Raw genomic sequence first — 21,436 nt, forward strand, 5'->3', positions numbered from 1 at the left:
CTCCCAGGTGTGGCTGCCTCCTGAAACAAAGCATCCAGGTAACTCTCCCCCTTCCGGATGTGCCGCAGTGTTTGAAGCTCAGATTCCAGATCATCAACTCTGATCCGGAGTTCTTCCAGCAATCAACACTTGCTGCAGATGTGGTCACTGCCGTTCACAATGGGATCAGCCAGCTCCCACATCATACAGCAACAGCACATCACCTGCCCAGCCATCTCTGCTTAGTTAGTTAATTACTTTGTACAAGTATGAGTTAGAATACCTTCTGATACCTCTCTGCTATAGTTTTTTTTACCCTAAATAAGGTCTTGATGTATACTTACACAAAAAAAACGAAGTAAATTTTTAACTAGTCCCTGGTAAAGAAATAAAAATCCTTACCTTAAAAGAAAAAGCAGAGTAGTTAAGAAGGTTAGAGGAGGAGGGTGGGTGGGAGATACTACAGGTGTAGAATCTCTGGTTTAGCCGCCTTCCTGACTTATATACTCTTCCTTGCCGTCACTTCCTCTGCTGTTCCCGCTCTTTCTGTGGAGAGAGAGTTTAAAAAAAACACACCGCTGCCCGCTACAGGTAAGCAATTTTAAAACAAACTGTCTATGGTATAAAAGGCTATAGGCTAAGTGCTAGAAAATGGGATCAGAATAGTTAGGTTCCTGTTTTTTGACTGGCACAGACTCTGGGTGTTTCTGTACTGCAGTTCTTGTATGACTCTGACTCTGACTCTAAGGCCCAAATGGACCAGCTGGGTTTTTATAACAATCAGTGATAGTTTTGTGGTACAGTTGTTGAGACTAGCTTTCAGTTCAAGGTTTTTTTTATTGCAGAATGAATGCATTAATTGAGTTTAAATTCTGCCAGAATTGGTTTGGGCCCTCGAACTAAGATGGTAGCTTTCCCTTTGATTTCCTTGGAGGAAGGCGGGGGAAGTGAAATGGCCGCAAGTAAAGATTGCGGGAACTAGCAGCCAGCTCTGCATTCCAGTGCTGTCGGTAAGAGCTTTCTGCTGGAATTGCTATTGCAGTGATGGACGTCTGCTCGCAGATGCCCTCAGACTTGTTATTAGCAGCAGTAAACAATCAGATTGCATCTTAACTTCAGGTTGGACCACCCTCCCACTGTGGCCTTCTCTGAGGTACTGACGTAGCATGGGGCTCACCTCAGACTGCCAATGCTGCACTGCCCTGGATAGTTGCTGCTAATTTTCCATTTTGCATGATTTAATTGACTTCCCAGCACTGTTGTGCCAGTTACCATCACCCATGCAAGCCCTGTTCAGGAAAGCTGGGTGAGAAGGTTGTGGGCACATCATGTAACTGGTATGGTGTCCTTCACCATATGTTTGATTTTTATAGGTGGGAAATCAATCATCTTACCTTCTGAGGCAGTGTTCCATTCATACACAAATATCTGAGAGAAATCTTTTTCCTCATCTCGCTCCTAAAAGTGTGATCTCTAAAAGTGACTGCCCTTTCGTCCTAAACTCAGCCACAAAAGGGAAAATCCTGTCAGGTTCTTGTATATTTGAGTCACGACACCCCTCATTCTTCCAAACTCCAGTGGAAACAAGTCCAGAGTGTCTAACCTTTAAAATCACTTATTCTAGGTATCAATCTGAACCGTATTTGCGTGTCATTACCAGCTTTATTTCTTACGCATATACGTTTGTGTAGTGTTACCCATCTGTTTGTTGTGTATGTCCAAGCCAGAGTGATAAACTAGTGCTCAATTTTAAGAATTATCCAATTTGAGTTCCGCTATAATGTGACATTCTTTTGATGTTTCAGATAAAACACTTTATTTTGAAGAACCCATCAGATCTACCAGTCACAGTGCAACTATTGCCAGTTGCTTATTATCCAAATCCAGAAGATGTTTTAGTCCTCCTGAAGAAATGGTAAAAAAAAACTTTATTACAAGTGTAGTGCAATTAAGAAAATAGCTGATTTAATTCAACTGGGTTGTATTATTTTCCGCTTAAGCATTTAATGTTGTCCTGTCCAACCCATAAACTTATTCTGAACTATATAGAATGTAAAAACAACCTTTGCCATCTCAAATTTTGACCAAGTAAATTAGTGTTTCTTAATTTCAAAGTTCTTATCTTTCTGAAATCTTGTCTACCCCTGGAAATATAAATCCAGAGGCGCAGTTTTCCTGCATAACTGTACAGAGAGTCTGGGCCATCAGTGGAACAATGTGTGCAAGTTTATGTCTGTACATCCCGTTTCCAGTAGGGCCACTGAATAGTCAGGAGTGGGAACCCTGGTGCTTAATCCATTTTATTTTCCACCAACCCAATTAACATGGCTTGTGTGACCCATGTTGCTTCCTGATAGAGATCAGCCTTTTCTTAAATTACTGATAACCAAAGATGCAATATTCTATTGTGTTTCAACTGCATGCTCGGTTTGCCATCTTGGGTCCTCATGGTTAATATTTGTCTTCAAATAAAATGTGACCTCTATCTAATTTAGAGCCATGTTTGAATAATGTGCCCAAATGAATGCCTACAGTAGAGAGAAAGTACAATTTTCACAGTACAGCTATTCTCCAGTTGGTGGTGTTTATGAATTACTGCTAATGTAGTGAGAATGTAGATGGAGAAAATAGAATTTCCAATTGTATAATCTGTGTGTGTAACTGCATGTTTTTCCAGTTTTTTAATAAGATTTCAAGTAATCCAATTCTTTAAATTTTTAATAGGTATAAACTAAGACAAGACATTAATGTCACAACAAATGAATTTATGCTGTTGAAGACACTTGACGAAAAGGCAAGTTCAATTCCATATGGTTTCCTGATGCTTTGTTAAATGTAAGGTGTGGTAATTAATGTATGAAAACCTCCTGATATTTTTTATCCTGTCAGTTTGATATTTAAATTCATTAAATTTTGTTATGGAAAAATGTTCTATGATCTATTCTAAAGCTGCCCTTAGGCCAATTTTTCCAGATGGATGTGACTAAATGAGACTTAGCATAAATATAACAGTGAAGTTATTGGTACTCCGCATTTTAAAGGAGGAAATTTGACAATAGCTTTGGTATATGCATCTGTGCAATCATACAAAATGCAGTGGAGATATTGTGCTCTCATTGCATGTTGTTGCATTGCTTGCTGGTGGACTCAACTCTTGTGACTCCAATGGCATGACCTGTATATTTACTACTGCACGAAAACAGTATGAAGTTGGGGCTGATGCATTCAGTAATAAGTTAGGATGTAACAACATGGTAAGTGTTCATTGCCATTTCAAATCGATTCATTTTACAAAGTTGGAAATTCATTCCCTAAGAAGAAAATTGCTGTTAAGCATTTTAAAATGATTCTTTTATTTACTGAGTACTAACAAAATTCCATTGGCTAAAATCAAATGTAGCTTCACCCGTGTATTTCCACCATTTTGATTTTATTTCAAGTACTTTTATTTTTAATGTCTAGCTGTTTTAATCTACCTTTCATACCATCTATATCTCACTGAGCTTCAATTCCTGTGAACCATTTCATTGTAATTTATCGTTTTCAGTTTTGTATTTCTGCTTTGGACTCTGTCTCAGTGAGCATACTTTGATAGGTTGAACAGTCTTATTGCTTTTCCAGACTAAAGGGGTAGCCGTGGGCACCCACATGGGCCCCAGCTATGCCTGTCTCTTTGTCGGTTATGTGAAACAGTCCATCTTCCGCAGTTATACCTGCACCATTCCCCACCTTTTCCTCCGCGACATTGATGACTGTATTGGCGCTACCTCATGTTCTCATGAGGAGGTTGAAAGGTTCATCAACTTCAACACATTCCACCCTGACCTTAAGTTCACTGAACCATCTCAAGACACCCCTCTCCCCTTCCTAGACTTCTCCATCTCTATCAACAGTGACCGACTCAACTTGGACATCATATACAAACCCACCGACTTCCAGAGCTATCTGGACTACACCTCCTCCCACCCTACCTCCTCCAAAAACGCTATCCCTTATTTCCAATTCCTCCATCGCATCTGCTCCCAGAAGGACCAATTCCATCATAGAACACACCAGATGGCCTCCTTCAAAGACCGCAATTTCCCCTCCAATGTGTTCGATGATGCCCTCCCAGCGCATCTCATCTACTTCCTGCGCCTCCGCCTCGAACCCCATCCCTACAACCGCAAGACGGACAGAACCCCCAGTCCTCACCTTCCATCCCATCAACATCCATAAACATCGCATCATCCTCTGCCATTTCTACCACCTATAAATGGACTCCACCACCAGAGATATATTTCTCTCCCCATCCCTATCTACTTTCTGTAAAGACCATTCCCTCCGTGACTCTGTTGTCGGGTCCATGACCCCCCCAACAACCCACCCTCCCCTCCCCCCTCACCTCCATCCAATTCCCCAAAGGAGCCTTCCACATCCATCAGTTTTACCTGCAGTTCCACACGTCATTTACTGTATCCGTTGCTCCTGATGTGGTCTCCTCTACATTGGGGAGATTGGATGCCTAATTGCAGAGCAATTCAGAGAACATCTCCAGGACACCCGCACCAACCAATCCCACCGCCCCGTGGTGGAAATCTCCCCCTCCTACTCTGCCAAGGACATGCAGATCTTGGGCTGCCTCCATCGCCACACGTCTCCTCTTCTGCCTTGGATCCCTCCAACCACACGGGATCAATGTTGATTTCACCAGTTTCCTGATCTCCCTTATCCCAGTTCCAACCTTCCAACTCAGCAATGCCCTCAAGACCTGTCCTACCTGCCCATCTTCCTGCCCATCTTCCTTCCCATCTATCCGCTCCGCCCTCCTCTCTGACATATCACCACTACACCCACCTCCATCTACCAATCACATGCCCAGCTACTTTCCCAAGCCCCACCCCTCCCATTTATCTCTCCACCCATCTTGACTGAGAAGCCTCATTTCTGATTAAGGGCTTTTGCCTGAAATGTCGATCTTGCTCTCTGTTGCCTGACCTGTGCTTTTCCAGCACCACACTCTCAACTTTAATCTCCAGCATCTGGAGTCTTCACTTTCTCCCAGCCTTATTGCTTGTCCAGTTCACAGATGTTACAAATCTGTGTTATGGAGGACCTGAAACTGGAGAAGATGCCAGATTGAGGTTTGTGCAGAATAGTGTACACACAATCTGTGACTGGTGATCAGCGAAGGACCCTGAAAGCTCTGACCTTGATTCAATAATTTCACTGATTTTATTCTCTTTCTCTCTCCACCACCCCCCACTCCAATCCCTTTATGGTCCAGCACCTTTTATTTGTTGTTTCCTGATAGATAATGAGGAACCTGGGGTGCATAGCAATCAACAGTGTGAACCCCTACTCAGTTAAGATATCACTTCTTTTGGTTACTTTTTTGATTACCGTTTAGTATTTTCTAACTTATACGACACAATGATGGAAACTCAATATGTGGTCTGACTATAATGACTGTCAGAAAAGTGTATGTTAATGAAACAGAATCCTCCATCATGGTACAGAGGAAATAATTGTATGATATTTATAATGAAATAGGGTCCCAAACACGTCAAACCGGACAGCAAGCAAAGGGATGGCATTCTTCAGTTCACTTTACAGCCTCTGGAAATGAGGAAGGTTGGTGTTGAGTTCACACCAGTTACACACGGCCTGGTCACGTCACTCGTACTGATAAGGTAAAATTAATTCTTTTAGTTTAAAAACTCCAATAAATATCTAATTTTAAGTGAATTATGACACATGCTTCAAGTATCAATTGAGGTATGGTTAATACAGCACTGCTACCATAATGTAAACCCTATCTCTTTGTGACTTGTAAAGGCATGAGTAAATCTGCATTAGATTTCTTAATTTAGAAACTTATAAGGGTATGTTTTAGTGATAATATAATTAAAAAGAAAGTTATGATATAACTTTTTGTTTGTAAGGTACTCTTGTTAAGCACAGGTCTGAGTTTTGTTTTAAAAAATGGTTCAAAATTGTCACACGTAAGATTGTTATTTCTTTTTTAAAGAAACAACCTTACTGTACTCGATGTGGTGACTATGGAAGGCTTTGGGGCTATTGAGGTGCTGAAAGTGGGAGGAAAGCTGCCTGGAGCATCAGGATCACTTCGATTTAAGGTTCCGGAATCCACACTCATGGAATGTAGAGGCAGTAGGTATCTGAAACAAATGTTAAAATGTTCCAAGTAAGCAGAGCTAAATCATGTAGTTTTTCATTTGAGCAATAAATGACTAATGTCTTAAAAGTTGCCTTTTGAATCAGCCACCCAGTTTAGTTGGTTGTACTACAAGAATAAGTAAACACTAAATATTGTGCAGTTGAAGTCAAAGTATTCAGTTTTTTGCATAAGCAAAGCAAAATTTGTTCGCCAGTAAGAGGCCTTGTTATAAATTGCAGTAATGCCTTACTCACACTTTAGGTTTCTCCATATTCCAAAGTTTCAAACAGCTGTCTTTGGGCTTTTGTACTGATGGCTGTTTCTCTTTTCTGGCAGTGATATTGTCATTTGGAAGTTAAAACTGAAAGGGAGCCTTTAGAACTGTTGTTATTTACTTGTGGTGTGGGTATTTGCTGAATGTCAGTTGTACAGAAGTACTTAATATGTGCTGATTTTATTGATTGTTAGATAAATGAATTCTGCAAAAGACTGAATGGAAGGTTGTAGGGTGTTAACTTATTTCCTTGATAAATGTCACTCCTCATTGATCAGATGTTGGCAGTAAAAGGTGGGGGGCATGAAATCTTGACCAGAATATAATAAAAATACAGCAGGTAAGGGACACAACCAGGTTAACGCAAGGATCATTGCTTTGTATGGTGAGAGAATTTACTCTGAAATTTGCTCTACTCTTTGGACAACTTTCTTGCAATAACATGAGTATATTGACAATAGCAAAAATGTTGCAGTTATATAGGGCTTTTCATATTGCACAATATCCTGAAGATTTAGTTATGTAGTACTTTTGGAAGTGTAGTCACTTGTATTGTAGGAAATATGGTAGCCAGTTTGCACATTGTAAGGTTCCACAAACTGCCATTAGTAAATGACAAGATAGTTTTTAGGAGTGTTGTGAGAAGAAAATGTATTGGCAAAAACATGCCTCTTACTCTCTTCTGTTTGGTGCCTTATGATTGTTTAGCTTCACTTGCAAAGGTCAGCACCTGATGTGGAGTATTTTCTGAACACTACACTAAACTGGCAGACTGGGCCACTGATCCATAACCTTCTAACTCTGAGATCAGTTACAAATCCTGGTTAGCACCTCAAAAAGGGCTACACTGACCTTTGTGATCAGAGCACGCTCAAATATCTTTAGGTAATGTGAAGCCTTTGATCTGGAATCAGGTGTGTTGAATGCATTGAGTTAATCTCAGTCATTTGTAGCACAGAATAAGGGCATTCAGCCCCTTGCATTGTTTATGCTTCCCGGAAGCCTGCAGCCATCTAACTTGTCAAATTCAAGCAACATATCCTCCTGTTTCTTCACTGTTATGTGTTTATTTAGCTTTGCCTTAACTGCTGTTTGTGGTAGAAGCATTAACCATTTTCTTTGTAAAGGGGTTGCTCCTGAATTCCCTCTGATTTATTAATTGTCTTTTATTTATGGCCTCTAGTTTTGTACACCTTGGAGGAGGCCTCCAAGAGATTATATTTCAGTCTTAATTTTTCTAGAGTAAGGAGTGACCGCATATTCAGCCAATCTGATAGTTAAAGCCAGTTAGGTATTGTCCTTGTCAACGTTCTTACGTTTTCACATTTTCTGTACTGTCTCTGTATCCTTTTTGTAAAATGAAGGTTGGAATTGAACGCAGTCCTACAAGTAGTCCATCTAAGCATAATGTAAGGTCCTGTTTTTCAGTTCTGTTGCTTTAGAAATTAAGTGGTACCTTTTTTTTGCATTGTAGAACTTGTATCTTTTATTTTGTGCATGTATCTCCCTATTTGCATTTCCTCCTATACCCAGTTTAGAATCTAATTCTCCCGAGGCATACGCATCTTTCCTAATTCTAACAAAATATACCACCTTGCACTTGCCCAAATCAGCATACACTGCCATTTGCATGCACAATTTTCAAGTTTACTAACAATGTCTTGCATTTCCTTACAATGCTCTTCAGTGTTATTATGCCCCCAATAAATGTCATCCCCAAGTTATGCTTGCTATTGATAAATGTGATTTAGATATTTTTGTAAATCATGAACAGCTGTGGTGTAAGCACCTCTTCCTATGAAGTTCCCAACTGCTACCTTCCATCACCCTGAGCATTTAGTTTTAATCCCTGCTGTATTCTGTTTTGTAACCAATTAACCCATTGCTGCTACTTCCATGATTCCACATACTGAGAGAAATTGAATAAGATGGCAGCATCACTACTCAGACTTTTCGTTGGCAGTTCATTGAGTTGCATGGTGGTAAATCAATTATTGAAGCATGATTATTGGTGAAAGCATCATCTACTTCCTAAAGACAAATAGACTTTGCCTTAACTGAATTAGTGCCATACATTCCTCTACAAATGGCAAGTAGAGGAAATCGATAAAAGTTCCCTAATTCTAGGTGTTGGACTTGGAAGTTGGATTGTGGAGTTAAGTAGGAGGAAGTGAGTGTTTCTCCAAACAAGCTGCATAATGTGTCAGGGCAGGTTGCCTAGCAACTTGATTAATGTCTCATCTGATAGAAAGTATTTTCAAAGGTACAGCAATCCTAGTTTATTTTCTCAAATCAAAGTTGTGAAGATTGGATTCCAGTTTTCCAATTTTCCCTTGGTCATGGAATAGTGTCAAAGGACTGGATTATTACAAATATTGCTTTCTTCTTAAAAGCAGAATAGAGATGCTCAACATAGACTGGCCAAACTAATATTGGTGATGGAAACGGAGACTGTCCTCCAGGACAAAATTAATTGATATTTAGTGAAACCATGGGCCATTACAGAAATTTAGCTATAATTTGTTAAAGGCAATTTGTTTGAATTAACTGAGTTATTTGAATTGATGGAAAGGGTTGATGCTTTCGTAGGTTTTCTTATGTTTGTCAAAATGCCATATAATGGACTTTTTAGCAAACTAAAGCGACCAATGTCAGCATAGCTGCAAAATTAGCCAAGGAACAGAAAGCATTTTTCAAGTAGAGGTGCAGAGTATTTTGAGTTGAGGATATTTCTCAATCCTATCAGGTAATGAATGTTCGGATTTTTCCACCCGAGAGGGGCGAGGGAAGCTCAGTTCTGGAGCATGTTCAAGATCAACATCAATAGATTTCTCAATACCAATGACATTGAGGGATCATTTAAGAAAATGGCGATGAGGTAAATGATTGGCTATTGCAGAGAATGTGGAGTAGACCTAGAATGACTCCTTTGTTTCTGAGAGTTGGAGTTCTCGGCGATTGATGATAGGACCATTGCTCTTTTTGATATTTATTTATTAATTTGGATAAACAGCATAATTTCAACATTCACTGATCACCCAAAATTCAAAAAGGCATTAAACAACGAGGAATATGATAACCAACTTCAGGAGGACATAGACCGGTTGAGGGGCAGACCCACATCAAATGACATTTTATGTAGAAAAGTATGAAATGATTCATTTTGGGAAAAACATGAGAGGCATTACAAACCAGATTTATGGAGGTGGTGTTGCTGGGTGCAGGAATGGACACCTAGGGGCACGAGTATGTAAATCTTTGAAAGTAGCGTGATAATTTGAAGCATTAGCTTTTGGAGCGCCGCTCCTTCATCAGGGGGTTGTCAGCCACAACCACGTGATGAAGGAGCGCTGCTTCCAATTAAACCTGTTGGACTATAACCTGGTGTTGTGATTTTTAACTTTGTACACCCCAGTCCAACACCGGCATCTCCAAATCATGATAATTTGAGGGCGTTTTGATAAAGGCAGAGAATACAAAACCTCAGAAGTTATTCTAAATATTTGTAGAATATTAATCAGATGATAGAATATTAATCAGATGAATACTTCAGTTGAAGTATTCAGTTATGGGCAACAAATTTCAGGAAAAATGTCAAAGTTGGAATAAAACTTTCCAATAAGAAAGCATGTAATAAAAGTGAGTTATAATCCTGTAATTTTGATATTAAAGCCTTACAGTTAATGAATTTAATGTGTTTGTTAAACTTAGGAATGTAGGACTTAAATCTGTCATTTGGCCCTTCGTATCTTTGCAATGATTGTGACTGATCTGGATGTGTTTCAATACACAAACAGAGAGAGACAGACGCACACACTTTTTAACCCAGCCTTTAATAAGTTTAACAATTCAACCTCCACTGTTCTTTCGATAGAAGATTTCCACACACTAATACACCTGAAAGATGAAAATTCTCCTCCGATTCAGATATGTACACCGTGTGAGGGATATTTTTTTAGATTAGATTAGATTACAGGAAGCAGGCCCTTCGGCCCAACAAGTCCACACCGACCCGCCGAAGCGAAACCCACCCATACCCCTACATTTACCCCTTACCTAACACTACGGGCAATTTAGTATGGCCAATTCACCTAACCTGCACATCTTTGGACTGTGGGAGGAAACCGGAGCACCCGGAGGAAACCCACACAGACACGGGGAGAACGTGCAAACTCCACACAGTCAGTCGCCTGAGTCGGGAATTGAACCCGGGTCTCTGGCGCTGCGAGGCAGCAGTGCTAACCACTGTACCACCGTGCCGCCCACTGATATATCTGATCCATCATATTTACACTGGTTAGCAAAGATCTGACTACACTAATCCTGTGTTCCAGTTTTTGGCCCATTGTCCTGGAGGCAATGGTAGTGCAAGTGAATTACTAAACATCCCTTAAATATTAGGGTTTCTGACTCACCATTCTTTCAGACATGAAGTCCCAATCTCCCACCATTAGCTTTCTAAAAATATTTTTTCTCAACTTTTCTGTCTTCTGTTTTTCCTTTAATGAAAGCTTTTCACTGTATTCTATTATATTTCACTGATCACTAAAAATCATTCATTCACTCAAATTTATATCCTCAGGTGTTCCTCTACCAATGGAAAAAGTGCATTCCTATCCATCCTTGTATTCTTTGACATCTCTATCAGGACTCCTCCCAACCATTGCTGCTCCAAGGAAAACAATCCCAGCCTATTCAATCTTTGTTCATAGCTCAGACCTTCCAGCTCAGGCAGCATCCTGATAAATCTCCTCCGCGCTCTCTCTCGTGCAATTAGACATATCTCTGTTATCCAAATATCAATTATTCAAATTTCGGGTTAACCGATCTCAAGGTTCCATAAAAAAATTTTAAAATTTAAATGAAAGCACAGCGAGTGCAGGCAGCCTGGGCTGGCGGGGGGAACAGAAAAAGAGTGGCCACGGGAATCCTGCTCCTGCTGTTGCTGTCACCACGGGAACCCTGATCAGTCATCCGAATGAAATACACCCAGCCCATCTCACTTGGATAATCTAGGTCGTTCTGTATATCCTTCCTATAATGTGGTGACCTGAATTGCGCACGCTACTCCAGTTGTGACTGAATGAGCATTTTATACTGTTTCTGTCCTGCCTTGTATAATCTGTCTGCTCTTGCATTCTAGGCTTCGGCTAATAAAGGCAAGTATCCCATATGCTCCCTTAACCACCACAGCTGCCTGTTTTGCTACCTTCACGAGTTATTGGATATGCACAAACCCCCCTGATCTTCAGACCTTTCCAGGATCCTGTCATTCATAGTGTAATCCCTTGTCTTGTTAACCCTCCCAAATGCATTGCCCCTCCCTTTTCGGGTTGAATTCTATTTGCCATTGCTCTGCCGAGCTGACCAGTCCATTGAAGTCCTCCTTTAGTTTGCAGCTGTTTTTGTCATTCTCTTCCAATTTTCACTTCATCCACAAACCTTTTGATCATACACCCTACACTTAAGTTTATTTCATTAACATCCACCACAAACAGCAAGGGTCCCAGCACCATGTCCTGCTGCACCTCACTGGAAACATGCTTCCAGTTTCACATGTACCTGTACCATTGTCCTCTGTTTCCTGCCTCTTGGCCAATTTTGAATCCAATGTGCCACTTTGCCATGTGCTCTTACTTTCTTGACCAATCTACCATGAAGCATCTTATTAAAAGCCTTGCTAAAGTTCACATAGATTACGTCAAATGTGTTATCTCAACTACTCTACTGGGTACATTTTCAAAGGGAATGGTACATTTGTCAGAAGACCTTCCTTTAACAAATTCATGCTGGCCATCTCTGATCAGTCAGTGTGTCTCTAAGTGCATATAAATTCTGTCCCTCAAATTGCCTACCAGCAAAATTAGACTGACTGGCATGTAATTTCTTGCATATTTTTTCCTCCATTTTCAAATAATGGTGCCAGTTTTCAGGTACCACTTACATGAGGCCTCTTTATTTTGAACTCTGTCTCCCAGTTCTACCTACTGTTAAAAGGCTACACAGTTTCTCAGAATCCACTACGTCAATTAATCTGCCTTAACCTAATATTCCCAGCCTTACACCCAGAAACTGGTGCTACAGAAATTTAATTTGTTAGGTGATTTTTTTTTCCACATCTTGTCAATGTTGTAGACTTGACCGTTAATAACCTTCGTCAGGAATAGCCTTTGAATTTGCAAGAATGCAGCTCGAACACTGGAGTTAGCACTTGCTTCATCATCAATCGACTCAGGTTATATAATGGCACAATACTGCAAATTACTGGTAATCTGAAATAAAAACAAAGTCCTGGGAAAACTCTGATGTGGAGGGGCTGGTGTTGGATTGGGGTGTACAAAGTGTTGTGGAGGTGTAGGTGTGTACTGTATCTTTTGAGAGAGGAAGTTGGCAAGGACTGACAGCCCAGTGTGCTGAACAATTTAAAAATGTAACATTTGGTTGAAACAAATAGCTGGAGTTGTTAGCCATTGTACAAAAACAAATTCAAATTTGGTCAATCAGTTTAAATTATACCCCAGAGACCAGAATCCAATCGAATTTGAATTTAATGTTTTGATGACTTCAAACCAATGAAATGATCCGATGTTTTGGGATATAAAATCGGACATTTTGAACAGTTATGGGGAGAATTGCAAAGAGCACCAACAAAAACAGACTGCGAGCCAAACAGCTTTTTCTTTTCCTTTTTTTTGTAAATCTTAATCAGATCTTTTTTTAATCAGACCAGTATTGTAGAGTGGGAGGTAAAGATAGGTTTAAGAGAAAGGAGCTGTAAATAGTTGTCGAATGTTCTCTTTGGACTTAAAGAATAAAATTGTTAATTTACACTTTAAATAGTGAGATCTGGGATGGTTCTTTACAGCTCGAAATTTAACAGTTTATGGTGAGGTGAGCTTCTCTGTGTCGGGTTTAAATTAGCAGAGGGGTTTATCCTGTGTCTAACAAAGTTTAAAAATCTCACAACACTAGGTTATAGTCCAACAGGTTTATTTGAAAGTACAAGCTTTTGGAGTGCTGTCCTCCCGGTAACTCAGCATTGGTGGAAAGAGAAAGAGTTAATATTTCAAGAAAGAATCATACTGAACTTGAAATGGTAACCTTTTTGGTCCCCTCTACAGAAGGTGCCAGATCAGTGGAATTTTTATTTCAGATAGGTAAATTTCCCCTATGCCAGAAATGCTCAAATTAGCCTTACTTCTGATAAAAGAATCATTTGAAGCCACTTCATCCTCCTTTTAAATTTCAAATTCTTGAAGAGACTTCTAGTTTTCTGCCAAATTACAGATGCACTTAAAGAATTGACCTTCAGTCCAAACCTCTAGTTTGTTACATTCACTTACCACAACAGTTATAACCTTGTGGCACGTAAAGGAGTTACACTTCGACTATTGAACTTTATTCTATCCTGGTTTTTTGAATTGTAGATTTAGCAGAGTTCATGGAGTTATCAGTAATGCACTCACCTTTCTGAGGATATCTAAGTACACTATACTTACAAATTAATGGTTTTCCTTTCAGCAACTGGGGAAATTAAACTACAGGTATACATTTGATTAGATGTGATTAGAGTTAGTTTCAAGTAGTGCACTTGCACTAAAGTACTGCACAGCAAAACAAATGCACAATTTTCCACAGAACCGAGTTTTGAACTAGAAGTGTCTGAATGGCATTCTGGTACACTTCAGAATGATTTTTCAACAGCATCATCGTTAAATATAATTCCGGCAGTTCTTCAAGCATAGAAACATGGAGATAAAAGCGACTTGGAGACATAGTGACATGGAAACATAGAAATGTGGGTGATAAGAGCAGAACTTGGCCTGTTTTTCTCTCTCTTTCCCTTTTTAAACAGTGGGCTGATATTAGCATCCCTCCAATCTGTAAGAACTATTCCAGAATTTAAAGACTCTTGGAAAATGACCACCAATGTATCCATCATCCACCACTTCCTTAAGAATTCTGCTATGTAGATTATTAGACCCTTGGGATTTATTAGGCTTTAGTCTATCAATTTCTCTAACACCATTTCCCTACAAATACAAATTTGCTTCAATTCCTGCCTCATACTAACTCCCCTGTACCCCATCATTTTTGTTCCATTATTCGTGTCTTTCTTTGTGGAGACAGAAGTGAAGTAGGAATTTAGTTTGTCAGCCCATTATTTATACCCCATAATAAATTCTCCTGTTTCTGATTGGAAGGGACTTGCTTTAGTTTTCATCGATCATTTTTTCTTTGCTTATTGTTACGACGCAGAGTAAACCCTCCTGTTTAATTTAAAACCAGCAACACAGAAAAGATTTATCCCAGTAATGCAGTAATCTGTTTTTTAAAAAAACATCCGAGTGGCCAAGAACGATTTAAAGTAAAAATTAACAACTTTATTTCTTAAAGTACAACAGAGAATAATTAACTAACCGCTATTTACAATTTCTTCCTCTAACCTATCTTTTACCTTCCCTACTATAATATTAGTCCGATAAAACTCCCAATTGAGATTTGCAAACAACACTTCTTATCTCAAAACCAGGCAGCTTTCGTGCTTCTATTTGGATATTCCTGTGTCGTCGTCTTTCGGAATTTCTTCATCACCGGTTACTAATCAAAAACGTACCTTTTTAGGAGAGCTATTTTCAGGTAGTCTGTTTGCATGTTGGGGTTTGTCAGTTCTCCTCTCAACTGTTCAATTTCCCCTGGTCTTTTACCTCCAAAGCATCGGATTGTGTCATTGGCTTTTAAGATTGTCGATATACTCAATTCAAAGTGGATCGGAGGTTGATATCTTTTGGGGTATCCTTTAAACTGGCTGAATTTGAATTTGTTTTTGTATTCAGGCAATTGTTGCCTTATTGAGAACAGTTGGTGCTGTGTCCGGTAGTTCTGCTTTTAACTCTCTTAATGTACACCCACATCTTCATAACACTTATCAACAAAAACTTTTGCAGTCAATTCTATGTTTCCCTTGTTCTCATACTCTTTTCTCATCCAATCATGATCACATTCTAAATTGATCTCATTTGTCTGCACATGGTCAAGGACTTTTATCCAAAACGTGGATTTTCCTGTTATTCTGATGCTGCCTGACCTCCTGTGCTTTTCCATCACCACTCTAATCTTGACTCATATCCCTCAATTTCCTGCCTGTTCATATGTCTGTCTAAATGCCTCCTAAACATTGCTATTGTATCTGCTTCTACACCACCCCCTGGTAGGTGTCACTGTCTGTATTTAAAGAAGAACTTGCCTCTCACATTTCCTTTTAATCTTGCCCCCTCTCACCTATGCTCCCTAGTATTTGATATTTCCACCCTGGGGGAAAAGTTCCAACTCCCCTTCTTAATCCATTGGAGCTCCTTTGCTGAGTTGTAAATTGTTCCCAATTTTCAAATTTGCTTTGCCAATTTGTATGATTCGTTTATATCTGATACTATCTCTGACTTCCCTCATAAGGCATGGTTTGGCCACTGTTCTCTTTGCACTCTTGCACCAGACAGGAATAAACATTTTTTATAGTTCACCCATTTGCTCTTTTAATGTTTTTACTGATTCTTGATGCATGTGCAGTGTTGTACTTGCCATTATGGTTCCTGGTGTATGCATTGCGCTTCCTTGCAAATGTAGTTTCCACAGTGAATGCTTGAAAACAGTGCTTGCATACGTATTAATCATGCTAAAGCAAGATGGCTGGCAACGCTACTCAGCTACATATACTGCTTTCTCAACTATGCTTTAATGAAAACACATTTTCAGAATGTACTTTAAACCAGGGAGATCTATACTAGAACAGTAGTAGGAATGATTAGTTTCAATTTTGTGCAATGAGGAACAAGCTGGGATTATTCATCAATTGGAGAAGATTGAGGAAATTTAAAGTCATGAGAGGTTTTGATAGTAAGTAAACTGTTTTCACTTGCTGAAGGTTTGGTAATGTGAAGGGCATGGTTTTCAAGATAAGTGGCAAAAGAACCAGGAAGGACATGACTAGGCTTTTATACAAACTGCAAGTTCTAATAATCTGGAAAATACTTCTTGGAAAATGTGCTGGAAACAGATTCAGTATAACATTCAGAAGTGAAAATGATAAATAAACAAAAAAACAGCACTGAGGACAATTACCAGGGAAGTGAGATTAATTGGATGGCTACATTAAAAACAGGTGTGATGAACTGAATGGAGTTCATGAGTGCTGTATGGTTTTATATTGTTAAATGGGTAAGTGTGCTGCCACTAAGCCATAGCTTAAAACTCTTAGGACTCTGGTATTTTCATAGAACTGTGCTCATGAAGAACGTTGATGGACGTATACTGGAAGTTACTTGGTGTGTTGCGCACCTATATAGTGAACTTTCTTAGTGTTCAAAAAACATGGAACAAGTCTGCTCTAATGTGTCAAAGTTAAAAATCGCGCAACACCAGCTTATAGTCCAACAAGTTTAATTGGAAGCACACTAGCTTTCGGAGCGTCGCTCCTTCAGGTGGTAGTGGAGGGCTCGATCCTAACGCACAGAATTTAAAGCAAACATTTACAGTGTGATGTAACTGAAATTATACTATGAAAAATTGATTGTCTGTTAAGCTTCACTTCTTTCATGTGTAAATCACAAAACCTTTTTTAAAAAAAAGGCTTAACAGACAATCAATTTTTCAATGTATAATTTCAGTTACATCACACTAAAGTTTTGCTATAAATTGTGTGTTAGAATTGAGCCTCCGCTACCACCTGATGAAGGAGCAATGCTCCGAAAACTAGTGTGCTTCCAATTAAACCTGTTGGACTATAACCTGGTGTTGTGTGATTTGTTGTGTGATTTTTAACTTTGTACACCCCAGTCCAACACCGGCATCTCCAAATCATGACTAATGTGTCAAGACTCTGTACAGAGATTAGAAATGATTATTTTAAGGACTATAAGAGCATTCATAATCATCTAGTATCTCCTGATAACTCCCAGGAGATGTTATGGAAACTGAGATGGTTGCCATTTTGGCTTTGACAGACCAGTGTGAAAAAGGCTTGCAGGGTGTGATTTGATAATGTTATACAAATACCTGACATCACTGTAGTTACTAAATTCTCTTTATTCCAGAGTCAAAAGGAAATGAACTCAACTTGACCATTAGAAGGAGTTTTAAGGTTGAAAACGTTGGACCACTGACTGTCTCGGTGATTTCAATGAGCATTAATGGATACAGATGTCAAGGATTTGGGTTTCAAATTCTAAAATGTGAATCATTTGTGCTGGATGTTAATTCTTCACATGAGATCAGCATTCTGTAAGTACAGACAATGAATAATGTACAGTGGCATTGGTGGTGTAAGAAGCGATATAGCTATATTGGAATAGTTTAACTAAGGGCACAGTAAGTCTGGAGCACAAGTATTCACTACCAATGACCAGAATTTTGTTTAGGTTGTACTTTTGCCAGGTTGATACCTAGTTTTTTGTAATTGGGTCAAAATCTTGAATCTCCCATCTGAACAGCTCTGTGGTATAACTAGACTCAAGTACTGCTGTGATCAAGGAGGCATCTCATCAGCCTGACCTTGAGTGCAATTATGGAAAAGCAATAAAAGCCAGTCTAGGCCAGTGACACTCAAATCCCACATATGTTAGTTTTAAAAACGAGGTGAGTAAATGTTGGAAATAAGACTTGAACCTTCAACCCTTTGAAGTAAAAACAAGCATGCTACCGATGACCCTCCGGAACACTTAGGAACACAATTCCTGGTAAATTTGAAGGTTGTGATGACGTGTTTGTAAATAAATATTATTTTCAGCATTTGGGTTTTAAAATGTACTTTATGAAAGCTCTGAGTGTTTTTTAAAACGAGCCCTTCTAAATGCAGTAACTAAATACAGAGACCCCTGGTGAGTTAATGGAAATTTAATATTACTATGATTTATGATAGGTGGAGTAAACATTGAAGACCATTAGCATGAATTGAAGTTAGCTGAGAAAACTCAGATTGAGTTTTTTTAGATCCTGTTCCTTCACTGTTGCTGGCTCAAAATCCTGGAATTCCCTCCCTCGGTATTGTAGGTAACTCTACAGCATTTTGGCTACAGCGATTCAAGAAAGCAGCTCACCACCACCTGTAAGGGAAACTAGATTTAAGCAATAAATGCTGGCCACCCAATGATACCCATGTCCCACAAGTGAGTAAATGAAGGTTCCATTCTGGGATCTGACTTGTCTAATGCTATCATCTACTAAGATCGTTAACAAGTGATTGTAAACCAGGCCTTGGAACTAACAAGGGAGCAAGCTGTCCTCAATCTGGTCCTGTGTAATGAGACAGGAATAATTAATGATGGCATAGTTAGGGATCCTCTTGGTAGGTGTGATTGCAGTATGGTTGAATTTAGAATACAGATGGCAAGTGCAAAGACAAAATCCAATAACAGGGTCTTGTGCTTAAAGAAGACTACAATAGTATGAGGGAGGAATTGGCTAAAGTAGAGAAGGAGAGAGTTTATGGTGGGACAGTTGACAAACAGTGGAGAACTTTCAGAGCAATATTTCAAAGTGCTCAGCAAAAGTGTATGTACTCGTGAAAAGGAGGGACTGTAGGAAAAGGCGTAATCTGCCATGGGTGTCGAAGGAAAGCGAGGCTATCAAATTGAAAGAGAAGGCATACAAAGCAACCAAGATCAGCAAGAAACTAGAAAATTGGGAAAGCTCTAAAGGTCAACAGAAATTTACAAAAAAAGCTGTAAAATGCAAGTAAGATGGATTATGAGAATAAAGGCTGATAGCAAAAGTTATTATAAATGTATAAAATGAAAAAGAGTTGCTAAAGTAAACATTGGTCTTTTAGAGGATGAAAAGGAGGATTTAGTTTTGGGATATGAGAAAATGAGTCAAAGTGTGGTGCTGCAAAAGCAAAGCAGGTCAGGCAGCATCTGAGGAGCAGGAGAGTCAACGTTTCAGGCACAAGCTATTTGTCAGGAATGGCCTAGGCACTGAAAAGACATTTTGCAGCAGTTTTCACAGTGGAAGACACTAATAACGTGCCAGTAATTGACACACAGACAAAGGTAGGTGAGGACCTGGAAACAATCATTATCATGAAACAGGTAGCGTGGGGAAGCTGTTGGAGCTAAGAATAGCCAAGTTTCCTGGCCCTGATGAAATGCATCCCAGGGTGCTGAAAGAAATGGTGGGTGAAATAACAAATGCACTTGTAATTTTCCAAAATTCACTGGACTCTGGGACAGTTCCAGCAGATTGGAAAACAGCAAATGTGTCACTACTGTTTAGAAAAGGAGATAGATAAAAGATGGGGAATTATAGACCAGATAGCAAACTTTTGTAGTGGGTAAAATGCTAGTTCTGGTATCGAGGAATAGCAAAGCATCTAGATAGAGATTGTCCCATTGAGCAGATGCAGCATGGGTTCATTGAAGGGCAGATCATAAAATTCTCGTAGATTAATTAAGCATGAAGACATTGCGAGCACATTGGACAACAGGAACCCAGTAGATGTGGTATATCTCGATTTCCAAAAGGCACTTGACACGGTGCTGCATAACATGAAGATGCGCATGGGTGATGTATTAGCATGGATAGAGGATTGGTTAACTAACAAGAAGCAGAGTGGGGATAAATGAGTGATTTTTCTGGTTGCCGATCAGTGCGCCTCAGGGATCAGTGTTGGGACCGCAATTATTCACAATTTACATAGAGGATTTGGAGTTGGGGATCATGTATAGTGTATCAAAATTTGCAGATGACACTAAGATGAGTGGTAGAACAGTGTGTGCAGAGGACTGTGAAGCTTTGCAAAAGGACATAGTTTAAGTGAGTGGGCAAAGGTCTGGCAAATGGAGTACAATGTTAATAAATGTGAAGACATCTATTTTAGTAGGTGTAACAGTGAAAAGGGCTGTTACTTGAATTGTAAAAATTGTAGCATGCTGCTGTGCAGAGGGACCTCAGTGAATGAGTCACAAAGTTGGTCTGCAGGTGCAACAAGTAATTAAGAAAGCAAATGGAATTTTGTCCTTCATTGCTAAAGGGATTGAGTTTGAAAGAAGGGAGGTATTATGTGCTGGTGAGGCCACACCTGGAGTTACTGCATGCAGTTTTGGTCTCCTTACTTGAGAAAAGATGTGCTGGCACTAGAGGGGGTGCAATGGAAGTTCATTAGGTTGATTCCAGGGTTGAGATGGTTGGCTTATGAGGAGAGACTAAGTAGACTGGGATTATATCGATTGGAATTTAGAAGGATGAGGGAGGAACTTGTAGAAACATAGAAAATTACAAGGGAAAAGATAAGATAGAAGTAGAGTGGATACCTCCACTGGCAGGTGAAACTAGGATGAGAGCATAGCCTCAAAATTAGGGGGAGCAAATTTAGGACTGAATTAAGATGGAACTTCTTCACTTAGATGGTTGTGAATCGATGGAATTCCCCGCCCAGTGAAACATTTGAGGCTTCCTCAGAAAATTATTTTAAAGCTAAGATAACGTTTTGAACAGTAAAGGAATTAAGGGCAGGTCAGTGGAGATGAGGCCACAATGATCTTCCATGATCTTATTGAGTGGCGGAGCAGGCTTGAAGAGCCGGACAGCTTACTCCTCCTCCTAGTTCTTATACTTGTCATGATTCCAGTTGAAATCCATCTTTAATTATCCTGAACCAAAATCAAGTTATAATGGCCTTCAATAGTACCCCATCTGTTGTAAACTTCCACAATGAAAACAGTTTCTACAAATACTGCATTAAGTCATTGTTTCAGAAGGATTGTCAAAAAAAACCCTGGAATGCCACTATTTAAAAATCTAAACTCTAGCAGTTATCTATAAAACTAAATATGTACAATACTCTTCTTCGTGATGTCCGGATACCTTATTTTGATGTAAGTTTCTTAATGTTAATTTTACTCAAGGTAAAATTTTAAGTAGCAAAGTCCAGCTTGTTCATTTCTGATCAGCTGTATTTTGTGACAATAAGATAGCTGAGAGAGTATTTATGTTTATGATGAAAGCAAGATAATGTAGTTGGAAGTCCGAAA

At 39.4% G+C, this 21,436-nt stretch overlaps 1 protein-coding gene across 4 annotated transcripts in view; it reads left to right on the forward strand.

The window, feature by feature from the left end:
- Positions 1-21,436, forward strand: part of tmem131l (transmembrane 131 like) — a 162,818-nt gene that overhangs the window by 109,244 nt on the left and 32,138 nt on the right. For all 4 annotated transcript variants that reach the window (XM_043700124.1, XM_043700133.1, XM_043700138.1 and 1 more), the window contains 5 exons: positions 1,785-1,894; positions 2,704-2,773; positions 5,512-5,651; positions 5,990-6,132; positions 17,504-17,690. In XM_043700124.1, the coding sequence (XP_043556059.1) occupies positions 1,785-1,894; positions 2,704-2,773; positions 5,512-5,651; positions 5,990-6,132; positions 17,504-17,690 (650 nt within the window). The remainder of the gene's footprint in view (positions 1-1,784; positions 1,895-2,703; positions 2,774-5,511; positions 5,652-5,989; positions 6,133-17,503; positions 17,691-21,436) is intronic.

This window comes from Chiloscyllium plagiosum, chromosome 1, assembly GCF_004010195.1.
Source record: "Chiloscyllium plagiosum isolate BGI_BamShark_2017 chromosome 1, ASM401019v2, whole genome shotgun sequence".
NCBI lineage: Eukaryota > Metazoa > Chordata > Chondrichthyes > Orectolobiformes > Hemiscylliidae > Chiloscyllium > Chiloscyllium plagiosum.